The following is a 21,899-nucleotide window of genomic DNA, read 5'->3' on the forward strand; positions in this document are numbered from 1 at the left end:
AACCATTCACTATAACTATATAAAGTTGCAGTAGTGAATGAAAATCTAGAGTCCGCCTAAACGAAATTAGAGTCAGATGAGGAAATATTTGAGAAATTTTGCAGGAAGTTTAAATTTCTTCTAAATTTCTGTTAAATTGTAAAAAGTTGCAATTAATTAAAATGTAATTAATTAACATCAATCACATGCTGTAAAATATCTTTGGGTTGCGTTCGGGTCAATACCTAGTAGTAGTATTTAGTGAATTGGCTGAAGTTTATTGAATCTTTATTACCGAGTACACTGTACAGTGTACAGCTGCCTTCGGGTAGTTCTTCTTAATCTATTACAATTGTAAATGAATGGGAAAAGCGAGCGATCGATTTCATTCTCGGTATCATTTTGTAATTGCATACGGTCATTCCAATTAATATCATTTCCTTTTGTTTGGGAAAGAGAGACACCGGCAGTGGTCCACTTTACCGGCCCTATTATGGGTTTTGGTCAAATATTTTCAATTCATTGTACGGTAAAAAAACGCAACAGAAAATACCCGTAAGGCCCATGCTTTTATAGTTTAAGGTGATAAAAACTAGTCTGACGAACTTGATCCGAAAATTTGGGATCTATAAAACAAAAAAAACAAAACACATTTTTCCGTTGAACTTTTATTTAATATTAACATGAATTATAAAATGGAACAGAAATAAAAAAAGTTTTTCGAAGTTATGATATTAATAGTAATAAAAATACACAAAACGAAAATGTTTGTTGTAAATATTTTCAATGCATTGTACAGATCTGGGTACTACTACTATAATAAATGGGGATGAAATCCATATTTCCTGACAGTGACAGATGACAGCGAATAACTACAAATAAGCTTCCAGTATTGAATAATGATGAAACTCAGAATTGCACTGTCATATATCAAACAAATATGTTTGACCTCTTTACAAATATCAAAATCTTAGTGCTCTCTAGACGAGAAATTGTCCAAATCCTGCTTCAAATTCGTTTACGCCCATCTGCTGTTTTTCTAAGCGACGATATGTTCTCAACTTCTATTCTGAGGTGAAGGGATGTTAATAAAACTGTTGAATTCAAGTGTTCTTGTAATGCGAGCAAAAAAACGATGTGAAATAAAATGGTCTTTTTGCTTTATTGCAATCATAATTGTGGGTATTTTAAAGACGTGTATAATATACCAGGGGAGTCACTTTTTAAAAGGTAACCAAAACAAATTTATAGCTAATTAGCGTACATATGTCTTTGAAAAGTGTCGGCCTTCCACTATAAGTATTACTACTTAACCAACCATTCTATCGACGTAAAGAAAGAGTTTCTGCCTTTCATGTTAACACTTACATCGACCGTAGTTGACGCAGGTAGGACAAGTACACCATTTTTCTTGGGATGAGCACCGTCCACCCTTTGAACAGCAAACAGCGCCTTTTGGGTGGTCAGGGTTGCACTGACTGGGAGAGCCATCCGGGAGGGGGAACATCGAACCACATCGATTGTCGTCTCTCCAAAGGTTTTGAGATAATTCTTCTGAGGTGAAGGGATGTTAATGAAACATTAATAAAAAATAACTGTTAAATTCAAGTGTTCTTGTAATGGGATCAAAAAGTGATGTGAAGAAAATGTTGTTATTGCGATCATAATTGAGGTTATTTAAAGACGTGTATAACGGACCAGGGGAGTCACTTTTTAAAAGGTAACCAAGAAAATTGATAGCTAACTAGCGTACATGTGTCTTCGCATCGGTTGATTGAAAAGTTGGTTGAAGAGTATCGGCCTTCCACTATAAGTGAATAACTACTTAACCAACTATTCAATCGACCAAGTAAGAGTTTCTGCCTTTTATGTTTAGACTTACTTCGGCCGTAGTTGACGCAGGTAAGACAAGTACACCATTTTTGTTTGTTTGTGCATCGTCCCCACTTAGAACAGCAAACAGCGCCTAATGGGTGGTCAGGGTTACACTGACTGGGAGAGCCATCCGCGAGGGGGACCGTCGGACCACATTTACTGTCGTCTCTCCAAAGGCAAGGGTCAGCGTTGCAGGCTTGAGATTCCGAATCGTCTCCATCGCAATCAGCCCCTCCTTTTTCTGGAGCAGGGTTGGAACAACTTCTACTTCTACTTTGAGATCCTCCTCCGCATGTAACCGAGCACTCAGACCATTCCCCGAATTCAGACCAACCTCCGTCAACTGAGCAAGGGTCAGCGTTGCAGTCTTGAGATTCCGAATCATCTCCATCGCAATCAGCCCCTCCATTTTCTGGAGCAGGGTTGGAACAACTTTTGCTTCTACTTTGAGATCCTCCTCCGCATGCAACCGAGCACTCAGACCAATCAGAAAAGTCAGACCATCCTCCGTCAACGGGGCAAGGGTCAGCGTTGCAGTCTTGAGATTCCGAATCGTCTCCATCGCAATCAGCCCCTCCATTTTCTGGAGCAGGGTTGGAACAACTTTTGCTTCTACTTTGAGATCCTCCTCCGCATGCAACCGAGCACTCAGACCAATCAGAAAAGTCAGACCATCCTCCGTCAACTGGGCAAGGGTCAGCATTGCAGTCTTGAGATTCCGAATCGTCTCCATCGCAATCAGCCCCTCCATTTTCTGGAGCAGGGTTGGAACAACTTTTACTTCTACTTTGAGATCCTCCTCCGCATGCAACCGAGCAATCAGACCAATCAGAAAAGTCAGACCATCCTCCGTCAACGGGGCAAGGGTCAGCGTTGCAGTCTTGAGATTCCGAATCGTCTCCATCGCAATCAGCCCCTCCATTTTTTGGAGCAGGGTTGGAACAACTTTTGCTTCTACTTTGAGATCCTCCTCCGCATGCAACCGAGCACTCAGACCAATCAGAAAAGTCAGACCATCCTCCGTCAACTGGGCAAGGGTCAGCATTGCAGCCTTGAGATTCCGAATCGTCTCCATCGCAATCAGCCCCTCCATTTTCTGGAGCAGGGTTGGAACAACTTTTGCTTCTACTTTGAGATCCTCCTCCGCATGCAGCCGAGCACTCAGACCATTCCGAGAATTCAGACCAGCCTCCGTCAACTGGAACTTCTGAAACAATCAGAACGTCAATCTGAATACATCTGTTTATAAACTTTTCTTTTTACACAAAAATGTTTCATTTCTTACATGCTCTTATTTCCTTATTAATTATCACTAACCTTCACACCCTGCCCCCTCAAGTAACAGTTCTCCCTCGTCACATGTCTGGCACTTGTACCATACTATCAGTTTCTTCCACTGACCCCAGCATGGATCAACATAGAATCTATCCGGGGTCGTGTCTAGCGAACATGATCCCTGTGAGAGCAGCAGGTCGTGAGGATGATGAAACGATTTACCGTTTTGGGATTTAGAAGTTTAGAGGAATGTTGATTCGTGAAGAATTTAAAATCAATACTTTTCACGTCCAGTCCTTCAATTGTCTATGATCTCATTAGTTTCAATGATTTATGTCTCATTAAAAATGTTCTTTAATGTCTCCAAACCTTATAACGGCAATGATCCCTAGTTTGAGGAAAAGCATTTTCAAGTATAGTACATAACGAAAAATGAGGTGCCCAGTATTTTGCGTTCTCTATCTCTAGGTATTCTCCATCATCACACGACAGGTTTAGAATTAAGTTTTCCCCTATCTCTTCCCCTGGTGTGGAACAATATTATAATAGTTGTTTTGTATAACAGACTACAGTAAATGTATTGTAAAACTTCTGACAGACCTGATGATTTGAAGAAAAAAAAGTGTCCCAAATTAATCGCGGTTTGAAGTCGTTAAATCGATATTGTTCAAAAAAAATATAAAAGTCCGTCAAATTCCCGATTCCTTTTAAAAATTACTTACTGAAAGAACAGTCACTTTCTGAAGTACCAATATAACTAGGTGCCACTTCTTTCCCAGAAGGACAGTTAGAACACGATGAAGCACTTCCTCCAGGGCTGTATGTTCCTTCTTCACATGGTGTACATCCGTTCTCTTGGTTAATGTAATTTCCACCTTCACAGGGATCTGAGGTTGAACAAATTATTATCTCATAACTCTACTATAACAGCACTGTCAGCAAACAAAATTAAGTGGCCACAAAAGTCGTAAGGTTCACTGATTCTATTGCCCATATTATGAGAACGTCAATCTGAATACATCTGTTTATAAACTTGTCTTTTTACACAAATATTGTATTTCGTAAGGCGCTGCTCTTATTTCCTTACTAATTATCACTAACCTATACACCCTGGCCCCTTAACTAACAGTTTTCCCTCGTCACATGTCTGGCACGTGTACGATACTGCCAGTTTCTTCCACGCACCCCAGCATGGATCACCATATAAACTATTCGGGCTCGTGTTTATCGAACATGATTCCTGTGAGAGCAGCAGGTCGTGAGGATGACGAAACGGTTTACCGTTTTGGGAGTTAGAAATTTAATAGAATGTTGATTCGTGAAGAATTTAAAATCAAAACTTTTCACACGTCCAGTCCTAATTAAATTGTCTATGATCTCATTAGTTTCAATGTTTTATGTCTCATTACACATTTTCTTCAATGTCTCCAAACCTGATGATTGCAGTAATCGCTAGTTACACTAAAAGCATCATGTTGATCACTACAGAACCATGAATGAGGTGCCCAGTATTTTGCGCTCACTATCTTTAGGTGTTCTCCATCATCACACGACAGGGTTAGAATTAAGTTTTCCCCTATCTCTTCCGCTGGTGAGGGACAATATTATGATAGTTGTTTTTTAAAGACTACAGTAAATGTATTGTAAAACTTCTGACAGACCTGATGATTTGAAAAAAAACAGTGTCCCAAATTAATCGCGGTTTGAAGTCGTTTAATCGATATTGTTCAAACAGAATGTAAAAATCCGTCAAATTCCCGATTCCTTTTTAAAAAATAATTTCTTTATCATTATTACGTCATCATTAAATTACACTGATACGGAAGCACTAAAAATTCTCGATACGAATTTCAAAACCGAACAAAATAAATGTACTTATAAAATACATCAAAGAAACGTCTTTCAATAAATTATATAATATGAACTTGAACTTACAGAAGATCTCTGCGTCAGCCAAACCAATGCCAGCTAACATTGTCAGGGCCATCATCATCGTCATCTGCATCTTGACTAACATAAGTTATGATATTAATAGTGATAAAAATACACAAGACGAAAATGTTTGTTGTACATTTTTTCAATGCATTGTACAGATCTGGGTACTACTACTATAATAAATGGGGATGAAATCCATATTTCCTGACAGTGACAGATGACAGCGAATAACTACAAATAAGCTTCCAGTATTGAATAATGATCAAACCCAGAATTGCACTAGTGTCATATATCAAACAAATATGGTTGACCTCTTTACAAATATCAAAATCTTAGTGCTCTCTCGACGAGAAATTGTCCAAATCCTGCTTCAAATTCGTTTACGCCCATCTGCTGTTTTTCTAGTCGACGATATGTTCTCAACTTCTATTCTGAGGTGAAGGGATGTTAATAAAACTGTTAAATTCAAGTGTTCTTGTAATGGGAGCAAAAAACGATGTGAAGTAAAATGGTCTTATTGCAATCATAATTGTGGGTATTTTAAAGACGTGTATAACATACCAGGGGAGTCACTTTTTAAAAGGTAACCAAAACAAATTTATAGCTAATTAGCGTACATGTGTCTTTGCATCGGTTGATTGAAAAATTGATTGAAAAGTGTCGGCCTTCCACTATAAGTATTACTACTTAACCAACCATTCTATCGACGTAAAGAAACAGAAACAGTAAAGAAAGAGTTTCTGCCTTTCATGTTAACACTTACTTCGACCGTAGTTGACGCAGGTAGGACAAGTACACCATTTTTCTTGGGATGAGCACCGTCCACCCTTTGAACAGCAAACAGCGCCTTTTGGGTGGTCAGGGTTGCACTGACTGGGAGAGCCATCCGGGAGGGGGAACATCGAACCACATCGATTGTCGTCTCTCCAAAAGTTTTGAGCTAATTCTTCTGAGGTGAAGGGATGTTAATGAAACATTAATAAAAAAATTACTGTTAAATTCAAGTGTTCTTGTAATGGGATCAAAAAGTGATGTGAAGAAAATGTTCTTATTGCGATCATAATTGAGGTTATTTAAAGACGTGTATAACGGACCAGGGGAGTCACTTTTTAAAAGGTAACCAAGAAAATTGATAGCTAATTAGCGTACATGTGTCTTTGCATCGGTTGATTGAAAAGTTGGTTGAAGAGTATCGGCCTTCCACTATAACTATAAGTGAATAACTACTTAACCAACTATTCAATCGGCCAAGTAAGAGTTTCTGCCTTTCATGTTTAGACTTACTTCGGCCGTAGTTGACGCAGGCAAGACAAGTACACCATTTTTGTTTGTTTGTGCATCGTCCCCACTTAGAACAGCAAACAGCGCCTAATGGGTGGTCAGGGTTACACTGACTGGGAGAGCCATCCGCGAGGGGGACCGTCGGACCACATTTACCGTCGTCTCTCCAAAGGCAAGGGTCAGCGTTGCAGGCTTGAGATTCCGAATCGTCTCCATCGCAATGAGCCCCTCCTTTTTCTGGAGCAGGGTTGGAACAACTTCTACTTCTACTTTGAGATCCTCCTCCGCATGTAACCGAGCACTCCGACCATTCCCCGAATTCAGACCAACCTCCGTCAACTGAGCAAGGGTCAGCGTTGCAGTCTTGAGATTCCGAATCATCTCCATCGCAATCAGCCCCTCCATTTTCTGGAGCAGGGTTGGTACAACTTTTGCTTCTACTTTGAGATCCTCCTCCGCATGCAACCGAGCACTCAGACCAATCAGAAAAGTCAGACCATCCTCCGTCAACGGGGCAAGGGTCAGCGTTGCAGTCTTGAGATTCCGAATCGTCTCCATCGCAATCAGCCCCTCCATTTTCTGGAGCAGGGTTGGAACAACTTTTGCTTCTACTTTGAGATCCTCCTCCGCATGCAACCGAGCACTCAGACCAATCAGAAAAGTCAGACCATCCTCCGTCAACGGGGCAAGGGTCAGCGTTGCAGTTTTGAGATTCCGAATCGTCTCCATCGCAATCAGCCCCTCCATTTTCTGGAGCAGGGTTGGAACAACTTTTGCTTCTACTTTGAGATCCTCCTCCGCATGCAGCCGAGCACTCAGACCATTCCGAGAATTCAGACCAGCCTCCGTCAACTGGAACTTCTGAAACAATCAGAACGTCAATCTGAATACATCTGTTTATAAACTTTTCTTTTTACACAATAATGTTTTATTTCTTACATGCTCTTATTTCCTTATTAATTATCACTAACCTTCACACCCTACCCCCTCAACTAACAGTTCTCCCTCGTCACATGTCTGGCACGTGTACCATACTGCCAGTTTCTTCCACGAACCCCAGCATGGATCACCATAGAAACTATTCGGGCTCGTGTTTATCGAACATGATCCCTGTGAGAGCAGCAGGTCGTGAGGATGACGAAACGGTTTACCGTTTTGGGAGTTAGAAGTTTAGAAGAATGTTGATTCATGAAGAATTTAAAATCGAAACGTTTCACACGCCCAGTCCTTAAATTGTTTTTTTCAATGTTTTATGTCTCATTGCACATTTTCTTCAATGTCTCCAAACCTTATAATCGCAGTGATTCTGAGTTTTAGGTAAAGCATCATGTTGTACAGTACAAAACCAATAATGAGGTGCCCAGTATTTTGCGTTCACTATCCTTAGGTATTCTCCATCATCACACGACAGGTTTAGAATTAAGTTTTCCCCTATCTCTTTATCTGGTGTGGAATAATACTATAATAGTTGTTTTGTACATACTACAGTAAATGTATTGTAAATCTTCTGACAGACCTGATGATTTGGAAAAAAAAACAGTGTCCCAATTAATTGCGGTTTGAAGACGCTAAATTAATATTGTTCAAACAGAATGTAAAAGTCTGTCAAGTTCCGATTCCTTTTAAAACTACTTGAAAAATGATTTCTTTATCATTACTACGTCATCATTAAATTACACTAATACGGAGGCACTAAAAAATCTCCATACGAATTCAAAAAGCACACAAAATAAATGTACTTATAAAATACATCAAAGAAACTTCTTCCAATAAATTATATAATATGAACTTGAACTTACACAACGCTGCGTCAGTCAAACCAATGCCAGCTAACATTGTCAGGGCCATCATCATCGTCATCTGCATCTTGACTAACATAAATTCCTAATTTTGTTAAAATTATAGTGACTAAATAACCACATTATACTATTAGTACAGTATCTTACTATATATAAAGCGAGACGATATATATAGATGTGACGAAGTTAAATTTTTATGATTTTTAAATTTTTATTTTAAGAAAACCCTTGCACATTATTTATTTATTTATTTCTATCATATTGATGTATAGTCAAGACGTGAGTGTTAGGGCTCTCATTGACAAATTTATGTTTAATCCTGTTTAATCCTGTTTAATCCTGTTTATGGATGTGTTTATCCGTACCATTTTACTGACACCACGGCATCAACTTTAACGCGACTTTCCGCAAAAACCGTAAAAGATATACAACTGAAACTTTTTTTGACTGGGTCAAATGCTTTAATGGCCTCCAAATCAGCATGAAAAAATAAAAAATTGGCCAAGGAATAGGAGTTTTAGAGCCCAAAATTTGGACCCCCAAGTGGTGTCAAAAACGCGAATTAAATAGGTATAATTATTTTAGTCTCTTGAGTCTTGACACCATTTTAGGGTTATACGGGTTCCTGCTAGTTAATTTAAATGCGGGGAAAAGATATTATATTATTAGATAAATATCAGATAATTATCAGATAATTATCATATAATCATCAAATAATTATCATATAATTATCAGATAATTATCAGATAATTATCAGATAATTATCAGATAATTATCAGATAATTATCAGATAATTATCAGATAATTATCAGATAATCATCAGATAATTATCAAATAATTATCAGATAATTATTAGATAATTAGGCATTATCAGAGATTCATCAGTTTATGGTTGGTAATATCCTTTTAATATTCGGCAACAAATATTTTATCCACATAAACAGATACATTTTTTAAACGAATCAAAAGCTCTAACAATCTATCGAAAACTGGACCGAGTTGAGTCAACTGGTTAAGAATTACTACAGCAAGAATTTGTACAGCATTCAAAGAGATCGCCATAATAGTCTATGCGTTGTTTACTAAAGCATTAAGCATAATTCATATGTGTCACTTCATTCCTAACGTGTATTTAACATTTTTCCAAATTCCAATAACCCGATTACTTTGTAATTAGTCGACATGTAACGTGTTTTTGTTTGGTTGCCTAGCAAAGTGCATCCATGAGTGCTGAGTAAGATAAGAATGATAAGTATGCAAATTCCAAAAGCTATAGAAACAAACTTTCTGCTGATGATATAAAGGGTATACACTATAAAGTTGCTTGGCTAAAGCCAACGTCCTAACGTCCTAAGTCCTTGTGGCACTTCACTGTGATAAAACAATAGCAGCTTCTAGTTTCGGGATAGCAGGCAACGCCCGATACTAATGCTTATATAGACCTAGACAAGTACAAGTAAGTAGGTATATATATTTCATGCCAGGCAATATAGGCATGTGGCACCCATCACGGTAACCATCCATTGAACTTGAAGGTTTTTGCTTTTCGCTGTACTACATTGCACAGCTCCCCATTTAACCGTCACACGATTTCTCGAGCATTTGGCTGGGTGAACCGGGAGGCTGCATAGATCCTATTGGATCCTTAGCAGAACGTCGACGACGTTCACCCCACGATCAGGCAGACAGCGGGATTCGAACTCGCAACCTCACGATTGCAAAGCTGGTGCTCTAACCGACTGCTAGCTACCTGGCCGTTAAGTTTTAATTTATTCAAGCTATATTTTTGCGTTCGATCTGGCTCTACAATAACGGGCGTATGACACAGTAGCGGTACTTAACTAGTACCTAATAACTGTATCTTAACTTAAAACCATAGAACTTTACAACAGTACTGTCCGTTCTAGTAGATGTTGGGGAAAGACACAGGACGAACAGAAAGAATTTAAAGCATTACTTAAAACATGCAATATGACTCGCAAAACAGGAGCCATACTAAATTGCTCTAAATCTATGCTCGACCCTGCAACGTAGCCAGTTTTATAGATGGCTACGTTCCTTGCAACGCGTGATCCTTTAACTGAAAAGCATGAAATTAAATTTCTGGTGGTAATTGATCAAAGACTGGCACCGCGCTGCAATTAGCATTGTGCGTTGTACCCAACCATTTGATCGGAGATAACCGAAGAAGTCTGCACGTCAGGATGCCTCAGGAGGTAACTATGAGTTCAAGAAGGAAAGTAACAGTTCCTGCTTGAACCTAACAGGACCGGTGCACTAATCAGTAATCAGCACTATCAGTATCAGTTAGACTTTTCGTTTCACTAATTTTTCTGGGGAAGGAGTATTGAGAAGCCAGGAGTGTTCCGCAGAAGCAATATTACGAGGTAATTGGATCTCATCCGACCTTTTGATTGTGGAATTCAATTAAAAGCCTCTACCAGTCTGCAGGAGTGCAGGAGTAGGACTATTACCAGTCCTACAGACTGGTAATCTAATTGTCCAGGTAACACAAATTCCAACTGCTCTCTCCTTTATAAAAAACACGTACTACAATTTCAACTGCTGATGATTCTCTCAAATAAATTTCTAATAAAACAGTAACCTCAGTGCCAACAATTTAAAATGAAATCAAATAAAGCGCGTTACGACATTTGATTTTAATTGTTTGTCCTGAGAAATCGATTGGGTATTTGACCAAAACCCATAATCATGGGTAGAGTGGACCGCTGCCAGTGTCTCTCTTTCTCAAACAAAAGGAAATGATATCAATTTGATTGACCGTCTGTAGAAAAACTACTACTAAGTATCGCCCCGAACGCAACCCAAAGAGATTTTTACAGCATTTGATTGATGTAATTAATCGAAACTGTTTAATACAATTCGTAAGCCGTGAATGATTGGGAAAATCGAGCGACCGATTTCATTCTCGGTATCATTTTGCATTTGCACACGGTCAATCAAATTAATATCATTTCCATTTGTTTGGGAAAGAGAGACACTGACAGGGTCCTGAACACAACGTATAATTACCTCAAAACCGATCAAAATGTCGCTCGCAAATCTTTGCACGTGCACGTGCACTTTTGAACACCGTTACCGTGGTTACTTTGCAACTTCATATTTCTCGTCTAATTTGCACGTGGGCGGTCGTACATACATTATTATGCAGAAATAATTCTTTGAATTATAATATAGACTAGAAAACCCGTGGGCCCACTCTCGATTCCTTGCTAGCAGTCCGGTTAATTTAGTACCTTTAGTGGGTCTCATTTAATCATTAGCTCTAATTAAAGAACCTCTCACCCTCTCAGATTTTCACCGCTCCGTTCATTTTTATAGCTTTATTATTTTTATCTTTTTACTACACTTACTAACACGTGGGCATTACAAAGGAGCAATAGTTTGCGGAGGCATTCTAGAACGGTATATATTTTAGCTTTCAGTTTCTGTTTCATTATCTTAAAATTTATTCCGCTTTTATTTTTATTCCCACTCTCGATTCCTTGCTAGCAGTCCGGTTAATTTAGTACCTTTAGTGGGTCTCATTTAATCATTAGCTCTAATTAAAGAACCTCTCACCCTCTCAGATTTTCACCGCTCCGTTCATTTTTATAGCTTTATTATTTTTATCTTTTTACTACACTTACTAACACGTGGGCATTACAAAGGAGCAATAGTTTGCGGAGGCATTCTAGAACGGTATATATTTTAGCTTTCAGTTTCTGTTTCATTATCTTAAAATTTATTCCGCTTTTATTTTTATTCCCACTCTCGATTCCTTGCTAGCAGTCCGGTTAATTTAGTACCTTTAGTGGGTCTCATTTAATCATTAGCTCTAATTAAAGAACATCTCGCCCTCTCAGAAAACTCCGTTTGGAGATATTCCTTATTACGCTCTAAGTTATTAATTTTCCTTGTGTTTGAATCCTGTCACTTTTTAACTATTTTTAGTCTTTGTTATTTTCGGCCGATTTCTGCACTTTTACACTGGGTCATCATTCATAATTTCTGGGATTGAGACGACTTATATCAGCATTTAAGGAAGAGTTTGCTTGTCTGACTTACTTCATTAGACACTTCTGGTCAAGAACTGAACAAGAACCACATTAAAAAACTGGATGACTCCGCAACCCAGGAATCAACTACTCAGTTATTATCGCTCAATAATCGGTTTGGTATCGACGTTACATACTTTATTATTTTTTTTTAAAGCTGTTTTTAGAAACCAGGGAATTAAAGTTACCCTCCTATACTAAGGCTAACATTAAATCGCTGATTTTATTTATATATATCATTTTTTTTGTTCTTTCTTTTCCTTCAAAACATTCCAGTACATTGTGCAGAAAGTTGGAGATGAAGCCGTAGTACGTACATTTAGCATTGCACTAGATCGAACTTGCAGAGTGTGGTTTCCTCCAGTCTGCGCCGCGCGCTTATAATTATATAAACATACGCGGCGCAGATCGACTGGAGGAGATTGCACTGTGTAGGCTCCGGTGTAATGTGATATGTATGTACTACGGCTTTACAAATTTTGGAAGCATGTAGGGATATATATCTGATACCAATCGTATATACTAAAAATACTCTAGCACAATTGTAACTGCAGTTTTACAGAACTCTAAATGCTTAATGAACACTCTTGCAGGTACCACCCGTATTCACACTCAGACCTGAGTTTAGTCATTTTCCGATACGAGATTGGGGACGGGTTCTATAAACAAACAAACAAACAGAAAACCCGTGGTCACAGGGAGGAAGATAATACTCTAATAGTATTTTTTGTAAAGTTGTAAGTAAGTTTAAATCCCGTCAAAAAAGGTCCTACACAACCGAAGATACAGCCGATTAAAATGTTGCTCGCACTAAACACAACGTAAGAACGTAATATCAACAAAACCGATAAAAATGCCGTTCTATCAATATTTGCACGTGTACGTGCGTGTAACACTAACAACCCTCGTTACCATGGTTACTTTGCAACCTTTTGCTTTTTACCTATAATTTGCACGTGGGTGCCTGGGTGGTCGTACATTATACATTTTTATACAGCAGAAATAATTCTTTGAATTATAGTATTGTGATACGTACATAAATAATTCTTTGGATTATAATATAGACTAGAAAACCCGTGGTCAGAGGGAGAAAGCTTATTATATTTTTTGTTAGTAAGTTTAAATCGCGTCAAAAAATATCCTACACCTCTTATACACAACCGAAGATACAGCCGATTAAAATGTTGCTCGCACTAAACACATTGTAATATCAACAAAACCGATAAAAATGCCGTTCTTCTAACAATCTTTTCACGTGCACGTGCGTGTAACTGTAAACAACCCTCGTTAACATGGTTACTTACTTTGCACGTGCGAAAGGTGAGAATTTTGCTCATTCCTGATTTCGAACAAATTTGAAATTTTGCTTTCCCACGACAGTTAAATGGCATTATATTTTAATTTAATGCCAACTTGAATGAGTATAAAGTAGCATATTCAGTCAGTGATCGACAAATGTGCTTACCTGAACACAAGGAAATGTTTCAAAGGTAAAAGTTCGAAATCATTGAAATTACCTCCTTTTTAAATCATAAATTTAATGAAGTTATATGGAAACTTGCCGTTACGAGTTTACATTTCAACTTTTTTAAGTACCGGCCTGACATTATAATCAAAAAGATATGATATTTGACCATAACCTATAATCATGGGTAGAGTGGACCGCTGCCTTCTCTCTTTCCCAAACAAAAATAAATGATAATAATTTGAATGACCGTCTGCAAATGCAAAATGATACCGAAAATAAAATCGTCGCTTTTTTGACTGGGTCAAATGCTTTAATGCCCTCCAAATCAGCATGAAAAAATAAAAAATTGGCCAAGGAATAGGAATTTTAGAGCCCAAAATTTGGACCACCGTGGTGTCAAAAACGCGAATTAAATAGGTAATAATTATTTTAGTCTCTTGAGTCTTGAGTCATGACATCATTTTAGGGTTAAACGAGTTCCTGCTAGTAATACTAACTCGAAATAATATGCTATCAATTAGTGCCTAGCTAGTTGGATACTATGGTGAAATTAACGATTTACTCCCCAAACAATAACTTTGCAGAGTGACAAACTCCGCAAAGTTATAACTAATAGGGCACGTACGCACTACACTCGCAGGCAAGCACGGTTGCAAAGCTACCATATACAAAAAAAAACTTCGTTCGATAACCCTTGTCCTTGACTCTTTTGAGTCATGGATCGGGAAAAAAATACATGAAGTGAGCATGGGGTCCCTGACTCCCTTGCGTAGCAGAAAATACATAACAGAAAATGCCCGTAAAGCCTGCTTTTATAGTTTTAGGTGATACAAACTAGTCTGTCGAACTTGATCCGAAAATTTGGGATTCAAAAAACTTTGCCAACAAAACACATTTTTCCGTTGCGCTTTTATTTAACATTAACGTGAATTGTAAATTGGAACATGAATAAAACAATTTTTTTCGAAATTATGATATTAATAGTAATAAAAATACACAAAACGGAAATATTTGTTGTACATTTTTTCAATGCGTTGTATAGATCTGGGTACTATTAATGGGGATAACATCCATGTTTTCTGACAGATGACAGCGATCAATAACTACAAATAAGCTTCCAATATTGAATAATGAAACCCAGAATTGCACTGTCATATATCAAACAAATATGGTTGACCTCTCTATGCTCTACAAATATCCAAATCTTAGTGCTCTCTCGACGAGAAATTGTCCAAATCCTGCTTCAAATTCGTTCACACCCATCTGCTGTTTTTCTAGTTGACGATATGTTCTCAAATTCTATTCTGAGGTGAAGGGATTTTAATAAAAAATTAATAAAGAATAATTGTTAAATTCAAGTGTTCTTGTAATGCAGGGAGCAAAAAGCGATGTGAAGTAAAATGTTCTTATTGCGATCATAATTCATAATCGAGGGGATTTTAAAGACGTGTATAACGGACCAGGGAGTCACTTTTTAAAAGGTAACCAATCAAATTTATAGCTAATTAGCGTACATGTGTCTTCGCATCGGTTGATTGAAAAGTTGGTTGAAAAGTGTCGGTCTTCTATTATATAACTACCTTATCGGACACTATTTGACCGGACATTAAATGAACGGATATAATTATGAACGGACATTCATAGTGATTAGTGAACGGAAATTAACATGAACGCTAGGACTTCCAGCGTTCAATTAACTAATTAATGTCCGTTCAAATAAGGTCCGATAAGGAACTTAACCAACCATTCAATCGACCAAGAAAGAGTTTCTGCCTTCCATGTTAACACTTACTTCGACCGTAGTTGACGCAAGAAGGACAAATACACCATTTTTCTTGGGATGAGCACCGTCCCCACTTAGAACAGCAAACAGCGCCTTTTGGATGATCAGGGTTACACTGACTGGGAGAGCCATCCGCGAGGGGGAACGTCGCACCACATCGATTGTCGTCTCTCCAAAGGTCTTGAGATAATTCTTCTGAGGTGAAGGGATGTTAATAAAACATTAATAAAAAATAACTGTTAAATTCAAGTGTTCTTGAAATGGGAGCAAAAAGCGATGTGAAGTAAAATGTTCTTATTGCGATCATAATTGAGGGGATTTTAAAGACGTGTATAACGGACCAGGTGAGTCACTTTTTAAAAGGTAACTAATCAAATTTATAACTAATTAGCATACATGTGTCTTCGCATCAGTTGATTGAAAAGTTGGTTGAAAAGTGTCGGTCTTCCACTATAACTACTCAACCAACCATTCAATCGACCGAGAAAGAGTTTTTGCCTTTCGCGTTAAGACTAACTTCGGCCGTAGTTGACGCAGGTATGACAAGTACACCATTTTTCTTGGGATGAGCACCGTCCCCACTTAGAACAGCAAACAGCGCCTTTTGGGTGGTCAGGGTTACACTGACTGGGAGAGCCATTAGCGAGGGGGAACGTCGGACCACATCGATTGTCGTCTCTCCAAAGGCAAGGGTCAGCGTTGCAGTCTTGAGATTCCGAATCGTATTCATCGCAACCAGCCCCTCCATTTTCTTGAGCAGGGTTGGAACAACTTCTGCTTCTACTTTGAGATCCTCCTCCGCATGCAACCGAGCAATCAGACCAATCAGAAAAGTCAGACCATCCTCCGTCAACAGGGCACGGGTCAGCATTGCAATCTTGAGATTCCAATCCGTCTCCATCGCAATCAGCCCCTCCATTTTCTGGAGCAGGGTTTGAACAACTTCTGCTCCTAATTTGAGAACCTCCTCCGCATGCAGCCGAGCACTCATACCATTCCGAGAATTCAGACCAGCCTCCGTCCACTGGAACTTCTGAAACTATCAGAACGTCAATCTCAATACATCTGTTTATAAACTTTTCTTTTTACACAAAACTTGTATTTCGTACATGCTCTTATTTCCTTACAAATTATCACTAACCTTTACACCCTACCCCCTCAACTAACAGTTCTCCCTCGTCACATGTCTGGCACTTGTACCATACTGCAAGTTTCTTCCACGAACCCCAGCATGGATCACCATAGAAACTATTCGGGCTCGTGTTTATCGAACATGATTCCTGTGAGAGCAGCAGGTGGTGAGGATAACGAAACGGTTTACCGTTTTGGGAGTTAGAAGTTTAGACGAATGTTGATTCGTGAAGAATTTAAAATTAAAACTTTTCACACGTCCAGTCCTTAAATTGTCTATGAGTATGATCTCTTAAGTTTCAATGTTTTATGTCTCATTAAAAATTTTCTTCAATGTCTCCAAACCTTATAACTGCAGTGATTCCAAGTTTTAGGAAAAGCATCATGTTGTTCAGTACATAACCATGAATGAGGTGCCCAGTATTTTGCGTTCTCTATCTCTAGGTGTTCTCCATCATCACACGACAGGGTTAGAATTAAGTTTTCCCCTATCTCTTCCGCTGGCGAGGAACAATATCATAATAGTTGTTTTGTATAACAGACTACAGTAAATGTATTGTAAAACTTCTGACAGACCTGATGATTTGAAGAAAGAAAACAGTGTCCCAAATTAATCGCGGTTTGAAGTCGTTAAATCGATATTGTTCAAACAGAATATAAAAGTCCGTCAAATTCCCGATTCCTTTTAAAAATTACCTGAAAAATAATGTCTTTATCATTATTACATCATCAAATTTGTTTACGTCATATATTGAATCGATATAGCTGTAATGTTGATACATAAAGTGTATGAAATAATCAGACTTACTGAAAGAACAGTCATTTTCTGAAGAACCAATATAACCAGGTGCCACTTCTTTCCCAGAAGGACAGTTAGAACACGATGAAGCACTTCCTCCAGGGCTGTATGTTCCTTCTTCACATGGTGTACATCCGTTCTCTTGGTCAATGTAATTGCCACCTTCACAGGGATCTGAAGTTGAAAAAATTATGATCTTATAACTCTTCTATAACAGCACAGTCAGCAAAAAAAAATTAAGTGGCCACAAAAGTTGTAAGTTTCACTGATTCTATTGCCCATATTATGATAACGTCAATCTGAATACATCTGTTTATAAACTTGTCTTTTTACACACAAATTGTATTTCGTAAGGCGCTGCTCTTATTTCCTTACTAATTATCACTAACCTATACACCCTGGCCCCTCAACTAACAGTTCTCCCTCGTCACATGTCTGGCACGTGTACGATACTGCCAGTTTCTTCCCCGCACCCCAGCATGGATCACCATAGAAACTATTCGGGCTCGTGTTTATCGAACATGATTCCTGTGAGAGCAGCAGGTCGTGAGGATGACGAAATGGTTTACCGTTTTGGGAGTTAGAAATTTAGAAGAATGTTGATTCGTGAAGAATTTAAAATCAAAACTTTTCACACGTCCAGTCCTTAAATTGTCTATGATCTCATTAGTTTCAATGTTTTATGTTTGCTCATTACACATTTTCTTCAATGTCTACAAACCTTATGATTGCAGTGATCGCTAGTTTTACTAAAAGCATCATGTTGGTCAGTACATGTCCATGAATGAGGTGCCCAGTATTTTGCGCTCACTATCTTTAGGTGCCTCCCATCATCACACGACAGGGTTAGAATTAAATTTTCCCCTATCTCTTCCGCTGGCGAGGAACAATATTATAATAGCTGTTTTGTAAAGACTACAGTAAATGTATTGTAAAACTTCTGACAGACCTGATGATTTGGAGAAAAAAAAACAGTGTCCCAAATTAATCGCGGTTTGAAGTCGTTTAATCGATATTGTTCAAACAGAATGTAAAAGTCCGTCAAATTCCCGATTCCTTTTAAAAATTACTTGAAAAATAATGTCTTTATTATTATTATATCATCAAATTTGTTTACTTCATATATTGAATTGATATATAGCTGGAATGTTGATACATAAAGTGTATGAAATAATCAGACTTACTGAAAGTGCAGTCACTTTCTGAAGTACCAATACACATGATCTCTGAGTCAGCCAAAGCAATGCCAGCTAACATTGTCAGGACCATCATCATCGTCATCTGCATCTTGACTAACATAACTTCCTTATTTTGTTAAAATTATAGTGACTAAAAATAAATAAACCAAATTATACTAGTGGAGTACAGTATTAATTTAAATGCGGGGAAAGGACATTATATTATTAGATAATTATCAGATAATTTACAGATAATTATCAGATAATTATCAGATAATTATCAGATAATTATTAGATAATTAGGCATTATCAGAGATTCATCAGTTTATGGTTGGTCATAGGCTTTTAAGGGGGGGGGGGGGGGGGGGTTATCAGTTCGGTACGTGGGGTTTTTTCTATACCGTACGCCGTTCGTTTTTATACTGTATATCAAGTGGTTTTACTGCATATTTAAAACTGATGTTATTTTTGGCCAGGTATATACACGTACTGTCACTACGTGTGAACAGTGTTAAATATTTTTAGATATATTATTATTTGTCGTATCACGTTCATTGTTGCATGGTCAAGACAGGTTTAAGGGAGCATACACTAAACATGTCCAACCCAAATGACCTCATAGGCAGTTCAGTGACCCTAGCTAGCGCACCGTTTCCACACCAAACAAAATTATTTTGAGAATATCTTTTTTTGTAATCGAGCATTTCCTAGTTCAAAAATTCTTGTGAGTGTAGCTGATGATCATATCCAACTTTTTGAAACAGGATCTCTCTCAATTTTTAATTTTAAGGTATGAAATGTGGCCGCTCAAACGACTTGGTATTTAATAAAATTCATCGTAAAAAAGGGCCAAAAATGGCAAATTTAAGGCTTAAAATGCCTATAATTCAAAAAGGATCAGTTTTTTGAAATAATTTCTACAGATCGAATCGTAATCAGCTTATATTATATTAATAAGACAAATCTTTTATTACCAAATAGGTTATTTTTATAGAAAACAAATTGTTATAAATAATTTTCTAGCTACACATATTTTTATAAATGTTGTGTTTTTAATTATTAATGTTGTGTCTTTAATTATTAAAAATGAGCCAAAAAACTTGTAAAATGACTGAAATATCAGTATTACAGTGACAGACTTCTCAAAATTTCCAAAACTTTCGAAAAAGAATTTTGTTTTCGAATGTGCGTACTCTCAAAAAAGTTTTCAATGCCTCAAAACTTACAGTTGTAATCTATACTTTCATAATATGAAGTCAATTCCCGGGTCCCGGCAAAAAAGGTTTTGGTGTATGTCCCTTTAAATATACCTGAGTGTAATAGTATTTTGTGCAAACTGCAACGTACTGGAAGAGTTAAATTTAAAGTAAGGGAATTGAATTAAAGTTACAATTAATCTCAGAAAAAATGTAAAGTGCTCTATGTAACGACTTTGAGAAGCATACTTACTTACTTGACTTTGGGCGATGCTCGATCGAAATGAGTGAATTTAGAAGCATAATGAGCAATAAAACAAATTGAATGAGTGATCCGAGTCATTCCTATAAGCTAAGAAAGTAACTTAACGCAATTGTTATACATTGGAACACAATCACAAAGAGAAAACTCGCAATAAAGATCATTTTATATGAATACTCACCTGAGTCACCCCACGCATGACTCAGCTCACTCATGGTAGACTTCATTGGTTCTTTGTAATATAATTATGCGACGCGAGAAATATTACTTTGATGAATTATCACTATCAGATAATTAGCACTGAGATAACCACGAAGAGAAATCATTGATAATATAAACAGGAACAAGTTTTTGATTATTTTATAAAAAACCATTTGTTACCGTTCATTTCCCGAGACACCACAGTTGTTCACAAATTAGTTTGTTACCCCAATTATATGTTCGACTTATAATTCATAAAATAATAATTCATCAAAGTAATATTTCTGGCGTCGCATAATTATGTTACAAAGAACCAATGAAGATAACCTCACGATTCTAAATTCAAATTGCGTGTGCAACAGTATTGCACATACGCGCTGACCTTCATAGACCCACAATTTTAGGCAGGATCAATATTTTAAGGTAAAGAACATAGCTGATGGCAAAATTTAAGATCATGTCATGAGTTATTTCATATTTTGTGGCGGATGATATGATTCGAGATCAGTATCACATCATCATGACCAACCACTCCCGTCTTGACTATACATCAATAGAGACTAAATAAATAATGTGCAAGAGTCTTCTTACAACAAAAATTTAAAAATTCATTAAAATTTAACGTCGTCACATCTTTGTCGAAAGAGAAACAAGTGTGAATATAATAATTTAATTCCCTCCCATGAGCATGTTCCATAATGATATGATATGATGATATGAATTAGTATGATAGGATTATTATTATTATTATAAAACAGGATCTTACCGACAAAAATGATTCTTAAAAATACCTTAATGCGGTAAACTGTACCATTGAAAAAGATTCCCCCAACATCTTTTGCATGCAGCTATATCTCTAATTTCGTTCAATTCATGCAAGTTGTCCATTCGCAAATTTCTGCTACTTAAATCACTTCTTAAAACCGATAACAAGTTCATTCTAGGTCTCCCCAATCTACCAATGAATAAATTATCTGATTCAATTGCAAAAGAGAGAGCCGTTTGGGCTGGGGTGTTCTTCATACTCCTGAGAATGTGTCCAAACATCTTCCACCGCTGGTGTTCAATACGCTTGGATAACTTTTCAACTTTGCACCGTTCATACAATGATTTGTTGCTTATCATACCTTTAGGCCATTTGATGTTTAAAATGGACCTGAGGTGTCTACGATGAAGTGTGTCCATTTTCTCCATGGTTGCTTTCTTAGGACTCCAACTATTTTGAGTTGTAAATCAATACAGATACAACTTGAGAATCATATAACCTCAGCTTTCTTTCAAGGGAAATTTTCTTACCGGACAACCATACTTTTCCAAAGTTCTTGAAAGCAATCTCAGCTAGGATTCTCCTTCTTTGAATGTCCTTCTCAGTGCAGAGTAAGGAACCTAGTGACTTGTTACTTCGCCATGGTTTGTTATTAGCTAATGGTATGATATGATGATATGATAAAAATGAAATTCAGCTCGACTTGATCGTCACGTATCCGCAAAGTAGTTCTGTTGAGGTGTAGCGGGGACTTTACAGCTCGACTTGATCGTCACGTATCCGCAAAGGAGTTCTGTTGAGGTGTAGCGGGGACTTTACAGCTGGACTTCAGCAGTTCCTTCTTGTTGCTAGAAATAAGGAAGGCTCTGTCAATACCCGGAAATGAGTCACAGTCATTTAGAGCAGTACCCAT

General features: G+C 37.5%; 1 protein-coding gene across 1 annotated transcript; it reads right to left on the reverse strand.

Annotated features, from left to right (window-relative positions):
* Nucleotides 1–729: 729 nt before the first annotated feature.
* LOC134813818 (SCO-spondin-like) lies at nt 730–18,704 on the reverse strand. The gene is made up of 17 exons (XM_063821698.1): nt 18,568–18,704; nt 18,105–18,259; nt 17,773–17,911; nt 17,393–17,557; nt 7,634–7,788; nt 7,317–7,455; nt 6,349–7,206; nt 5,828–6,013; nt 5,065–5,148; nt 4,563–4,717; nt 4,231–4,369; nt 3,852–4,016; nt 3,499–3,653; nt 3,172–3,310; nt 1,862–3,061; nt 1,348–1,533; nt 730–1,048 (listed from the first exon to the last, which is right to left on the reverse strand). Coding segments are annotated over exons 1-17 (4,137 nt in total). The 5' UTR covers nt 18,683–18,704; the 3' UTR covers nt 730–1,046.
* Between the last annotated feature and the right edge of the window lie 3,195 nt (nt 18,705–21,899).

Source organism: Bolinopsis microptera, chromosome 4 (genome assembly GCF_026151205.1).
Source record: "Bolinopsis microptera isolate Bmic1 chromosome 4, MBARI_Bmic_1.0, whole genome shotgun sequence".
Classification (NCBI taxonomy): Eukaryota; Metazoa; Ctenophora; class Tentaculata; order Lobata; family Bolinopsidae; genus Bolinopsis; species Bolinopsis microptera.